This window comes from Lepus europaeus, chromosome 3, assembly GCF_033115175.1.
Source record: "Lepus europaeus isolate LE1 chromosome 3, mLepTim1.pri, whole genome shotgun sequence".
In the NCBI taxonomy this organism is placed as follows: domain Eukaryota; kingdom Metazoa; phylum Chordata; class Mammalia; order Lagomorpha; family Leporidae; genus Lepus; species Lepus europaeus.
In genome coordinates, this window is record NC_084829.1 from 86,575,783 (window position 1) to 86,589,245 (window position 13,463).

The 13,463-nt window shown below is 44.9% G+C and overlaps 2 protein-coding genes across 2 annotated transcripts in view; both read right to left on the reverse strand.

Annotated features, from left to right (window-relative positions):
• Nucleotides 1-299: 299 nt before the first annotated feature.
• On the reverse strand, nucleotides 300-3,824 carry LYRM2 (LYR motif containing 2). The gene is made up of 3 exons (XM_062186506.1): nucleotides 3,757-3,824; nucleotides 3,063-3,203; nucleotides 300-2,372 (listed from the first exon to the last, which is right to left on the reverse strand). Exons 1-3 carry the CDS (start codon nucleotides 3,799-3,801, stop codon nucleotides 2,292-2,294), a joined length of 267 nt encoding a protein of 88 aa, XP_062042490.1. The 5' UTR covers nucleotides 3,802-3,824; the 3' UTR covers nucleotides 300-2,291.
• A 7,778-nt stretch (nucleotides 3,825-11,602) lies between these two features.
• The window catches only part of MDN1 (midasin AAA ATPase 1), a 177,356-nt gene continuing 175,495 nt past the window's right edge, over nucleotides 11,603-13,463 (reverse strand). Inside the window, exon 102 of the mRNA XM_062186507.1 lies at nucleotides 11,603-12,907. Coding sequence (XP_062042491.1) covers nucleotides 12,719-12,907 — 189 coding nt within the window. The 3' untranslated portion in view covers nucleotides 11,603-12,718. The remainder of the gene's footprint in view (nucleotides 12,908-13,463) is intronic.

Consider the following 13,463-nt stretch of genomic DNA (forward strand, 5'->3'; position numbering starts at 1 on the left):
CTTCATGAAAGTTCCAGATTATCTCCTAAGGTCTATATAGCTCTGGTCCATCGAATGATAAAACAGCTTTATTGACACGTAAGTCACATACTAAGCATTTAAAATGGAGGCTTCAATGGATTTGAATATATTGACAGTTGCGTAATCAACACTGTTAAGTCTAATTTTAGGATAACTTCATCACCCAGAAATCTCCACTAGCAGGTACTCTCCATTCTACCACAGTCCCAGGCAACCACTAATCTGTGTCACCTCTACATTTCATAGAAATGGAATCATAGTATGTGATTTTTTAAAAAAAAAATTTTTACTTAAGGTATAAAAATGTCATGTATTTCATGTATAGGTTCAGGAACATGACACTTCCCACCCCACCCGCTACCACCCATGCTCCCATCCTTCTGAGTCAGTGTTACAGAACTTGTCCACCTGCTGGTTCACTCCCCAGATGGCCCCAAGAGCCAGTGCTGTGCCAGGCTAAAGCCGGGAGCTTCATCCAGGTCTCCCTCATGGGAAGCAGGGGCCCAGACACTTTTCTAGGGCCATTAGCAGGGAGCCGGATCAGAAGTGGAGCAACCGGGACACAAACCAGTACCCATATGGGATGCCCACATTGCAAGCAGCAGCATTACTTGTGCCACAATGCTGGTGCCTTATGTGATTTTTTTTAAAAAAAGATTTTACTTATTTTAAAGGTAAAGTTACAGGCAGAGAGAGAAAGGTCTTCTATTCACTGGTTCATTCCCCAAATGGCCTCAACGGCAAGAGCTGAGCCGCTCTGAAGCCAGGAGCTTCTTCCAGGTCTCCCACATGGGGCCCAAGCACTTGGGCCATCTTCTGCTTTTCCAAGCAGAGAGCTGGACTGAAATAGGAGCAGCTGGAACTAGAACCAGCACCCATATTGGATGCCGGCGCTGCAGGTGAAGGACTAACCTACTGCGTCACAGCGCCGGCCCTGTATGTGATTTCTGACAGACTTCCTTCAACAACGTTATCAAGGTTCATCCATGTGTGGCATGTCATCACTCTTTGTTCCTTTTTAACCCCAAATGACATTCATTCTTTTTTAAAATTAATAATTAATTTGAAAGGCAGAGTTAGAGGCAGAAAGGGAAGTCTTCCATCCACTGATTCACTCCCCAGATAGCCACAAAGGCCAGAGCTGTGGTGACCCAAAGCCAGGAGCTTCCTCTGGGTCTCCCAACTTGGGCCATCCTCCACTGCTTTCCCAGGCCACAACAGAGAGCTGGATCAGAAGTGGAGCAGCCGGGACTAGAACCAGCACCATACGGGATGCCGGCACTGCAGGCAGCAGCTTAACCCGCTATGCCACAGCACCAGCCCCAACATTTCATTCTATGAATACATCACAAGTTACCCATTTAGCAGTTTGCCAGCATTTTGATCGTTTCTACTTTTTGGCTGTGTGAATTAACATTCATGTTCAATTTTTTTACTGATGCTTTTCAGCTCTTCTGGTTGCAGACCTTAGAGTAGAATTGCTAAGTATGGCAACCCCTGTTTAATCTTTTGAGGAAAAGTGTTTTCCGAAGTGGCTGCAGACATTTCACATTCTCACCAGCAGTGAGTTCCAATTTCTCCACATCTTCACCAATGCTATTGCCCTTCCTAATTACAGCTGTTGTGGAAGTGAAGCGTTAGCTCATCGTGTGTGTGCGTATTTATTTATAGGGCAGCGAGACAGAGCATCCATCCACTGGTTTTCAGACCTGCGAGCCAGGGCTGGGCCAGGTGGAAGCCGGTTGCCTGGAACTCCACCTGCGTCTCCCATGTGGGTGGCAGGGCCCCAAGTGTCTGAGCCGTCATCTGCTGCCTCCCAGGGTGCACATTAGCAGGAAGCGGGATCAGAGACAGGACTAGAACTGGGCACTGCATTACGGAATAAGCATTTAATCTTTACAGCCTGTGCCATGATGCCCACCCCCACACCGTGGTTTTGATGTGCATTTTCTTGAAGATTGTGTTGACCATTTCTCTCTGTGCTAGCTGGCCAATTGCTGCAGTACTTTTTGCTTCTTAAAGAAAACTGCTAATACATCCAGAAACATTTTTAAAGCTCATGGTTTGCTTTTCAGTGCTAAGGCAATTGTTTTGATGGCTTTTTCTGGGGGAAGAGGGGCCCACTCTGTGACATACCATGCTCCATCTTCTCATATTTCGCCCAAGGACTGTACATACAAACAGTTCAGCTTCGCTTTGAGCTGTCTGTTGTTAAGCCGCAATTCAGCAAAACACATGGAGTCTAAAAACCCCTCAGAATAGTGCTACACTTAAGATTTTGCTAAAGCAAGCGTTTTTTCTAATTCCTTGAGCTGCATATTGCCTTGAGTGATCATCATCCGGATTGTATCCTGTAGAAGAAAGTAATAATCTGGTCACTTTTTTTTTTAAGATGTATTTAAAGGCAGTGTGACACAGAGAGTGAAAGACAAAGATTCTACCACCCACTGTTTTCACTCCCCAAATGGCCACAATGTCCCAGGCTGGGCCAGGTAGAAGCCTCCGTCTCCCACATGGGTGGCAGGGGCCCAAGCACTTGAGCCATCTTTTTCTGCTTTCCCAGCCACATCAGCCGAGAGCTGGACTGGGAACTGGAGCAGCCGGGACTCAAATGGGCACTCTGATACGTGATGATGCTAAAGTCACAGCGGTGGCTTAACCCGCTGCACAGCCACAACACTGGCCCCACTGGGCACTGTTCTTACACAAGGTACAGCTCTACCATTTTACTTATTAAAATCAAGAAACGATAATGAGACTCGGATATGCTGCATGTAAGGAAAGCCAGAAGCTTTCCAAATATATAGATATTTAAAATGTAATACAGCATGGACGCCAAGTGATGTTACCATAGACTGTAAATGCACAACCTTAAATTTTAAACGTACTTGTTTGGAAAATCAGTAACATTAAAAGGCAAGGTCAAAATAGACCATCTTAGGGCTGTTCATATTCCCAAACTGGTAAATTTTGTAAAAACTTCGCCAAAAAATACGAACGAGTCAGGGGTTCCGTAGCCCGCACCATTATCTCGTTCTTACCTCTTGGGTGGCACTTTTGTTCCTTTTGAATTCTCCCCTTGCCCAGTCCTTCAGGTATCTGCGATCAGAATCATCTGGTACTTGCCGGATTGCTCGTAAAATCCTTCTGTAGAGAAGGAGAACTTGCTGCCTTCGCAGGAACTGTACGGGAGGAGAGATGGCAGTTACCACGGCACAGTCGCCAGCCTGGTGGCGCCACGTTAGCAAGCCAAACTGCAACCAGACTTCCAGATGCTCAATTTTGAAAGGGACAAAGAAAATTATTGTTTTTTTCCGAAGAAAGGGGTAAGTTCATTGGAGCTCTTTGCTTACTCCTTTGTTAATTGTAAGAACATTTAAAATAGAAGCTGACTGGGTTTACCAGGCAGAAGAGGGGCTGCCACTCTTAGAAGCTTTAATCACAGTATCGGCACTTTCCCTCCGTGCAGTTATTCAAGATCTTCCGTAACCTTGCTTGTCTCACAGCGGTCTTTTCCGCAGCCATCGGGCGGGGCGGTGCTCTGAGAAACACAGCGCCTGCCGGCCGGCAGCCCACACGCTCTCCCCGGCCCCCGCCCCGCTCCCACGCCTGGACAAAAGCTGTCAGGACCCCGCGGTAACTGCAGTCGCCTTAACAGCCAGGGTGCAGAGAAGCGCATCTGAACGTTCGCACCCCAGAAAGGTGATCGAGGAGGCTGGAGAGAACGGCTGCTACCTGCTTCAGCGTTAGCGTTGCCGAAGGTAAGCGGGAGGCGGCCATGTCCGCCGGCTGCAGCGCGCAGGAGCGGAAGTGGGGGTGGTGCGCAGGGGCGGGGCGACCTCGGTTTCCTGGGAGACGGTGTCGCGCGCGCGCGCAGGCCTGAGCACTAAGCCCCAGGGCTCCGGCTGAGATCGGCTATGCGGCCTAAGGCTTGGAGTTTCCCCAGTCTTGGCCTGAGTTAGTTTTCCCATCGTTATAAGGTAGTTTTTGGAAAAAAATTTAAAATCCAGTTTCTTTTCATAATTACTTTTCTTGAACTTTTTTTTAAAAATAAGATTTGTTTATTTGAAAGAGTTACACAGAAAGAGGAGAGGCAGAGAGAGAGAAAGGTCTTCCATCCGCTGGTTCACTGCCCAATTGGGTCTCGAACCGGCACCCACGGGGGATGCGCCAGTGCTGCAGGCCAGGGCGTTGACCAGCTGCACCACAGAGCCGGCCCCTTTCTTGGGCTTCTTAAAGACCCTGTCATTATGTATGGATTTGAAAACTTTTGTAGCAACATAAACATCTTTTAATTCAATTATCAACGAACTTTTTGAAGTACCCTCATATGTGATGCGCTAAGAGCAGAACCTGGCCCGTCAGAACTCCTTCGAACTTGACCAGGCCTCTTTGACCACATTGTCAATAACTTTTCAAATGTGCAACAGATTAGTGGCTACAGTTTACTATTGGTCTAAGCACTGGTGAACTTCAATAGCCCTCACCATTTCCAAGTTACTTATTCTTTTGTGAATTGCCTGTTTGTGACTTGGGTCACTTTATGATCAGGACTTTTTTAATGATTTTGAGAGTTAGAGAGGGATCTTCCATCTGCTAATTCACTCCCCCAATAGCCACAATGGCCAGAGCTGGATTGGAAGAGGATCAGCAGGGACGTGACCCGGCATCTGTAAGGGATGCTGGCACCGCAGGCGGAGGCTTGGCCTATGACACTGCAGCAGCCGCCCCATGATGAGGACTTTTATTCAAGTTTTATGTGGGGTTGTTTGCTCTACATTTTTTCTTTTTTGCTAATTTATATGTACAGAAGCTAAGTTCCTATACAGTTCTATTTTCCTTTGTTTTTGAGGGTTTTCCTCTCCCACGCAGAACTTTATTTATTTGCTCTTTTCTTTTTTAAAGTATTTGCTCCATCTAAAATTTGCTTTATAGCATGATGTGGATCTAAATCCTTTTCAGGCTGCTAAGCTGTGACTCCTCCCCCCGCCCCCCCCGGCTTGATGATGCCTTTTCGACCATGCAGCAAATTATTATTATTATTATTATTTTTGATAGGCAGAGTGAACAGTGAGAGAGAGACAGAGAGGTCTTCCTTGTCCGTTGGTTCACCCCCCAGTGGCCGAAGCCAGGAGCCAGGTGCTTCTGGTCTCCCACGCGGGTGCAGGGCCCAAGCGCTTGGGCCATCCTCCACTGCACTCCGGGGCCACAGCAGAGAGCTGGACTGGAAGAGGGGCAACCAGGATAGAATGCAGCGCCCCAACTGGGACTAGAACCTGGTGTGCCGGCGCCGCAGGCGGAGGATCAGCTTAGTGAGCCGCGGCGCTGGCCATGTGGCAAATTATTTTAGAGTCAGGATAAAATGTGTTCAGGACTGTTTCATCTTGTAGTAAATGTTACCTTTTTTTTTTTTTTTTGAGATCTTTTTTTTTTTTATTTATTTTTTTTAACTTTTATTTAATGAATATAAATTTCCAGTGTACAGCTTATGGATTACAATGGCTTCTCCCCCCCCATAACTTCCCTCCCACCCGCAACCCTCCCCTCTCCCGCACCCTCTCCCCTTCCATTTGCATCAAGCTTCATTTTCAATTCTCTTTATATACAGAAGATCAATTTAGTATAAAGATTTCAACAGTTTGCACCCACATAGAAACACAAAGTGAAACATACTGTTTGAGTACTAGTTATAGCATCAAATCGAAATGGACAGCACATTAAGGACAGAGATCCCACATGGGGAGCAAGTGCACAGTGGCTCCTGTTGGTGACCCAACAAATTGACACTCTAGTTTATGGCGCCAGTAACCATCCTAGGCTGTCGTCATGAGTTGCCAAGGCTATGGAAGCCTTCCAAGTTTGCCGACTCTGATCATATTTAGACAAGGTCATAAAAGACAGAGTGAGGATAGTAACCAATGATCCTAAGAGTGGCATTTACCAGGTTTGAACAATTATACAGCATTAAGTGGGGAAGAGGACCATCAGTACACACAGGTTGGGAGTAGAGCCATTGGTGGTAGAGTAGAGGTTATGATTACAAAGGAATGAGGCCCAAGTGCACTAGACAGGGCCTAGAACAAAGGACAGAGTCATTATTAGAGGAGCTAAGAAAGGTGTTGTCTAAGCTACAATTAAGTTTTCTGATTGAGAGGCAAATAGAACCTGATAGAAGGGGCTTGATAATAATCTGTTGGGCTTTAGGCCTTGTAAATTCAGAGGCCCAGACCTATCTATCTCTTCACATGGGGTATATCCTAAGGGAGGTGTGAACCTCCTAGGGGAAGGCACTCTGTTGACTTTCATTACTTGGCTGGCCTGGGAGGAGAGCTGGCCAGGTAAAGGCAGGTGGCATCTCTAACAAGAAATTTACAGTTCTGCCTGCAATGTTGCTGACCCTACTTGACCATCCCCTCAGCTGCAGTGGTCCCTTTGGAAGTTGGGCTGAGTGAAGGGCTTTTCAGCTTAGAGCCAATAAGATCTGTGGCTCTGACCTGGGCATCCTTCGACTCCAGGGCAGGTCCATTTCCAGTGATCCAACTCTTGGCAGAGCTGCCAGGGCTCTTCACAAGCTGACTTCTGCTGAAGCCCAGGCTTACCACATTGAAAGCCACTGCAGTGGACTGGCCTGTTGGGTCTCCTTGAGGGCAGATCACTGTACAGATCAGCCATTAATAGGCCTGCCACCCATTGCTTCTGATGCCGAGCTTTCTTTTCCTCCTGGTTTGTGTTCAAGCAGACCAGAGGATGCAAGTCAAGGGAGTGCCCGTTTCCCATCTCTAATCTTCGGTGGCCTGAACTACAAGTCTATAGTCACAGGCATGTTCTGTAGTAGTTTTTCTAAGGTAGACAATGCCCATGAGGAAAATTATATTCTCACTTTAAAACTTTCTTTCCCTTTGGTCTGAAAGGGAGGTTTTTTCTACTTACTGTATACTTCGCTGATGGCGAAGTGAATCTAGCTATGAGATTATTATTTGAGTTCTTATTTTGGCTATGCTATTGCAGAAAAATGTTAGCCATCTCTTTTATAAGGTCTAAAGATTAAATTGTGCATCCTACAGATTCCTTCATAATAGAGTTAGTTTCCTACCTTGAAGAGAATAGAGAAATGAAAGAACAAGTTGGGCTTAGAATAGAGAAATGAGGGAGCAAGTCCTAGATCGCTTGCTGACAATTTAAAATTATAAACTCATCAACCAACAAGAGGCACTTGCTTACTTCACAGTATTTTTGAAAGCACCTGTAGGATTTTACAAGTATTTAACCCTTTAAGCCTCTGGGGCTTTCTCATTAAGATAACTATCATGTCTCCAAAATATCTGGTTGAAATAAGATTTCTTAAAATCATGACATAACATAGACCAAATTTGATCATTGTTACAAGGTGATTATTCAAATTTTTGAAAAAAGCACATATTTCAATAACCCATAGCTCTTAATAAAAATTCAGCTGTTTTTGAACAATTAGAATTTAACAGACATCAAGAGAACATAATAGATTACTTTAACACATTGCTTTAACAGAGCATCAGAGTTTAATTCTATGTCAAAGAGAAATTGAGCTTCCTGTGATCTTTTGCTGTGAGGTTTCCTTCCTTTACCTTCTTTCGTATTGGTGATCATGTTTCTGTGTTTCTGTGTGTAACACATCTTTAAGCATCTTTTGCAGGGCAGGATGAGTGGCAACAAATTCTTTCAGTTTCTGTTTGCTATGAAAAGTCTTAATTTCACCTTCATTCACAAATGAGAGCTTTGCAGGATATAGTATTCTGGGCTGGCAGTTTTTCTCTCTTAGTACCTGGGCTATGTCTCGCCATTCCCTTCTAGCTTGTAGGGTTTCTGATGAGAAGTCTGCTGTGAGTCTAATTGGAGATCCTCTAAGAGTGATCTGACGTTTCTCTCTTGCACCTTTTAGGATCTTTTCTTTATGTTTCACTGTGGTGAGTTTGATTACAACATGTCGTGGTGAGGATCTCTTTTGGTCATGTTTATTAGGGGTTCTATAAGCTTCCTGTACTAAGATGCCTCTGTCCTTCTCCAAACCTGGGAAATTTTCTGCTAGTATCTCACTGAAAATGCCTTCTAATCCTTTCTCCCTCTCCATGCCTTCAGGAACTCCTAGAACCCGAATGTTGGGTTTTTTAATAGTATCCTGTAGATTCCTGACAGTATTTTTTAGATTTCTAATTTCTTCTTCTTTTCTTTGGTTTGCCTGTTTCCTTTCCTGTTCTCTGTCTTCTAAGTCTGATATTCTCTCTTCTGCTTCGCCCATTCTGTTAAGGCTCTCTAATGTGTTTGTCATTTGATCTATTGAACTCTTCATTTCATTATGATTTCTAGTCACTATCAGAGTTTCTTGTTCCACTAGTTGTTTCATTTCATTTTGATTCCTCCTTAATATTTCACTTTCACGAGAGAGATTTTCTATCTTGTCCATGAAGGATTTCTGTAGTTCAAGAATTTGTTTTTGAGAACTTCTTAATGTTCTTATCAATTTTTTGAGATCCGCTTCTTGCATTTCTTCGATCTCATCATCTTCATAGTCTTGAATTGGGGTGTCTTTTTCATTTGGGGGCGTCATAGTGTCTTCCTTGTTCTTGTTAGCTTGGTTTTTGCGTTTGTTGTTTGGCATGTTGGAGATATTTGGTTTCTTCACTGTGGTGTTTTTTCTTGTTACACTATGGCTCTATATTAAGTGGACTGTCTGCTTTCAGTGGAGCCTTAGAGGCTTGAGATGAGTGTGGACTGAGAGCTGTGTTTGGTTCCTCAGGGTTGAGGGTGTGTCAAGGATGACACTCCCAGGTTAGGTGTGGTAAATCTTTCTTTTTTTGATTTAAAAGGGAAGTAATTCCGCACAGCTGAACGTAATTGGAGGTAGTTAGCAGGCAAATGATATACCCACAGGAGCCAGAGATCGGAAGCTCTTTCCCAAGGACCACACAGGGAATCTCTGCTGCCCTCAGTGTGGGCTCCAATTCTCCTGCAGTCTCCCACTGGGTTGCCAAGTTAGATGCTAATCTCCTGTTATTTCACCCCTCCCCCCAGAGTCAGGTTTTTCTGCTAGGCTCAGGGCTGGTGCAGACCTGAGGTCGCCCTGCTTATGACGTATGTCCAAAATGGCGCCTGCTCTGTCTTGCTCGCCTTTGAGAGGTGAGCGGAGAGAGAGAAACTTGTGTCCGTATCAGTCACTTTTTTTATTTTTTTTCTCTCTCTTCTAGTTAGCCTGGTGAACTTTTCCCCACGAAGTTTCAAGCCTCGTTCCCTCTAGCCTCCTCTTTCCGCTTGCCTGCTGGTATCTCGGGCTATGGAGGTTCGGCTCACCTCGCGTTCCAGCGCTGGTGCGTTGAGTCTGCCGCTGGTGTCCCGAACTTGGGCTCCCACGCTCTCCACGCAGGTCCACTGTGAATCACTAGTTCCGGAAGAGTTTCCTCTGCTGTTTCTTCCCCTACTCTTCCTTGACCCTGCAGTATCTCCACTTATATTAAACTTTCTCTCCACCCGTACTAAGTGTGCTCCCTGCCTATTCCGCCGTCTTGCCGCCTCCAAAACTCCTTTTTTTTTTTTTTTTTTTTTTTTTAAGACCAAAGTGCTTTATTGAAGCATTTGGCCGAGGGGTGGAGGGTCACTCGAACATGCACTAGGACTGACTGGAATCTGATGTCCTCAGCCTGGACCTTCTTACCATTACAGTCCCCGCAAGTATATTTTGTATGTTACAGGACTCTGTGTAGTTGCCTCTCAGAATCTGCTATTACTGGTGTGTGTGACCTTTAGAAATGTTTGCAGGTTACTTTCGTCTCAATCATCTTAGGGTTTTTAAAAAAAGATTTTTTTTTTTATTTGAAAGTTACACAGAGGAGAGGCGGGGGGGGGGGGGGAGAGGGATCTTCCATCCAATGGTTCACTCCCCATTTGGCCGCAATGGCCAGAGCTGCACTGATCCGGAGCTAGGAGCTTCTTCCGGGTCTCCCACATGGGTGCAGGGGCCCACGGACTTAGGCCATCTTCTGCTTTCCCAGACCATGGCATTAACCCACTGTGCCACAGCACCAGCCCCCATCTTAGGGTCTTTACTGAGATTTTGATGCATTGGGTCTATGTGTTAGTATGTAAGGACAGATTTTTACATAATTTCTCCTCCTATCCAGAAACTTGTGCTAGACACAGGTAATTGCGTCTTGAGCCATATATCTTCCCTGTCCTTGGACTCCTAAGGCCAATGTAGCGCTTAGAAAAAAATGTCAAGGTTTATTATAGCCTGGAAGCTCATTCTTTATGGAGGGCTTATCCAAGCTAGGTTTGTCAGGCATTGTAGCTAAGAGAACTTCCATCAACTCATGGAAGACTGGCAGATTCCAGGAACTCTGGTTTGCTGTGATCTTTTCAGATAAGGAAGGGATGCTGGAAGGGAAGGGAAGGATCAGGAAGAACCTCAGGTCACAGGCAGCAGCTTGCACAGTACCTGCCTCACCAGAGGGAGCTTAGTCTTCAACTGGAGAGATTCTACTTGTGAGCAGGATGAAGTGAAACAAGGAAAAATGCAGGACAAATCAAATATTATTGAAGTAGTCCAGGTTAGGAGAGGATAGAAGTCCAATAGAGCAGACACGATAACTAATTTGACTTGGGTTTGGATGGAGAGAAAGGAAAGTAAGGTGGCTGCATAGGCTGAGATCTAAGTTTATAAAGGGTGGCTGTGAAAGGTGGTCAGTGTGGACGGGGAATACTGGAGAGCAGGTTTGTGGAGGGAGAATTCAGAGTGTCATATTTGAACATGATATATTGGAAGAGTCTGGCATCTAGTAGTGTTTTAGACATTTGAACAGAATTGAGACTGCCAAAACATAGCCTTGATTCTTGAGTAGATTTTTGGGGGCAGGCCTTTTGCTTAGATGATGGTTGAGACCATGAGATGGTGAAAGTTGTCCAAAGTAAGAAGGAAAACCTGACAGAGCACTTGTATTCTGCTGCCCATTCCTTAAATGTCAGAGCTTCTCTGGCTGAGGAGACTGGGTCGTTGGGGATGGAGGAAGGACACAATGTCAGCAGTTGGAATTAACATGGAGGCTGATTTAGTTCCATCCCTGCAAGCCCTAGCACAGCCTAGAGCCCAGTAAGTGTCAGGGATGTTGTACGTCTTGCCCTGTACCAGGGACCCCCACCAGTTGAAAATGGCACTCTAGAGTACCTGCTTACTGGAATTCCTACTCTTTAAGACCCCATGAAATATCTCGGGGCCGAGAGAATCATTCTGGGGATACCAGTTGGGAAGTAACTATATCCTAGATAATAGACCTGCTGACTAAAGACAGAACAGACTGCTTCATTGTCATGACGTTGCTGTCTTTCCCCACTAAGCGGCACTAAGGAAATGTGAATGGAGGCATGGTGACAGGTCATCGTGTAGCAGAGTCTCTGTGAAGCATCGCAGTGTGCCTCCAAATCTCCCTTTTCTCTGCATCAGAGTGGACAGGAACACCAGTGAGAAATAAGCCCTTACCAGCTCAACCCAGGAATGCCTTTCGCAGTCCTTTGCTGTATTCCAGTAAGAATGGTCACAAATTACACCAACAGGGGTATATGTTTTAATAGTTTTCAGAATATAAGCTGCATAGCTTTTCAGAATTAAAAAATAATGGTGCTGTAACTTCAGGTACATGCTTTAGGACATTTGGTCAAACAACAATTTGCCTTTGACGACCACCTCAAAAGGGTGGCACGTTTCACAGTGTAACTTGGAAACGGAGGGGGCAGATGAACACATCATGGCATGTTGCCTACAAAAGAACATCTGACAGAATATTAAATAGAACACGACACATGGTTTCAAGTATTCAAGCACTGCTTTCTGGCCAACTTAAAAACTGCCTTTGACTAGGGGTTGGGGTTGGAGCTGCTTAGTTCTTGTGGACACAGCATTTCTTTTCCAAAGACAGACAGACTCAGTCCAGCTTAAAAGCAGTGGGAGGAATGGTATTTTCTCCTTAACTGTTAAAACGAACTAAAGAAATAAATTACTACAACAATAGGGACCATGGCACTGAGAGGATGAAATAAAGAGAAAGCCATTTCTCCATCATTGCATAGTCTCTTGCAGCAGCAAAAGTAAAGGACACAGAACAGCCACTTTGTTTTCACATGGCCCAAGGTTCATTTTGCTGATTGCTTGAAGTCCCATAATGCCTGGTTGCTTTATGAGTTCACACACAACACACATTTCCTGTCCTCAAGGAGAAGGTAGTTCCTTTCACAATAAGTAGTTTTGGGTGGGTTTGGCAAGGCAGAGCTCATAGAGGCAGGGGCCCCTATGGGGGAAAGCAGGCAGTGCCACAGTGTAGCCTCTCCTCTGGCCAAGGCTGCTAACATAGGGAGGGCAGCTCTGTCTCAATTCTCAGAGTGACACCTGCTGCTCCTTCACTGCCGCAGGTTTGTTGTAAGAAACTTAGCCCAGGCAAGAGTGTGAGTCCAAAAACTAAGCTCTGAGATCATACTGTATAATAAAAACATAGATTGCAGCACAATTTTTTGTAGCTGTTGGATAAATTTTTATAAATTAGATCTAAGACAAAAGAATATCACATTTTGGAGCTTTGCGTTCAGAAGCAGTTGTCCAAAAGGAAGCATCTGGGCACGAAGTGTGACACTGTGTAGTTTAAATATGTATACAGTCTCACTCTGGACCACTCTTTCTGTTCTATAGGTGGTCAGAGGCCGTCACCAACTCAAACCATTGCCTGAGGGCATCACTGAGAGTCTCAGGAAGTGCATTCACATCTCGAAGAATGATATAGAACGGGAATGGGAACTCCTCCATGTAGGATCGGATTTCAGGCATCTCTCCAGGTCCTTTAAATATTGGTACTTTAATGTCCAAAATAGAATCCTGTCAACAAGACATTAACAGAGAAAGGAAAACTCAATCAGCATATTTGTTTAGCTCTTCTATGATCTTTTTGTTGACAAGTTTTATGTCTTATACCTAAGTCAGAGGCAGGCCTTTTTTTGAGCACTCCTTCCAGGAGAAGGGAAGAAGAGAATAGACTAGAAAATGTGCTTTCCTACAATAGTGTTGCCATTCTCTGCCTGGAATAATTCCCACTGCATCTTCATGCTGCCATCAAGGACTTGAAGTGACCTACAGAGACAATGCCTCCCACATAGAGCATATTCACTAAGCTGGCTGATGCTCGCTGCTGGGAAAGGGGCTTGTCTTGGATTTCAAAGTGCTCAGGGCCAATTTTCATGGCCATTCGTAGGGAAGTTATGACCCAGAGAATGGTCTCTGAAGACACAGTAAATCTCCCACCTCATTGCCTTATTGTCAAGATTGTTCTAGGCACTTGGTAAGTATTTTCTCAGTCTCAGACCACAGTGAATGCTAGTTCTCAATATGATGGAACACCATCCAGGCCATATTTCAGACACAATAAACTGAAAGG

Excerpts from the sequence above, each read along its gene's own strand:
- LYRM2 (XM_062186506.1), bottom strand. The coding sequence starts at position 3,801 with ATGGCCGCCTCCCGCTTACCTTCGGCAACGCTAACGCTGAAGCAG. Across the intron at positions 3,204-3,756 it reads CAACGCTAACGCTGAAGCAG|TTCCTGCGAAGGCAGCAAGT; the intron begins GTAGCAGCCGTT and ends CCTCCCGTACAG. Across the intron at positions 2,373-3,062 it reads ACAAAAGTGCCACCCAAGAG|GATACAATCCGGATGATGAT; the intron begins GTAAGAACGAGA and ends TTTCTTCTACAG.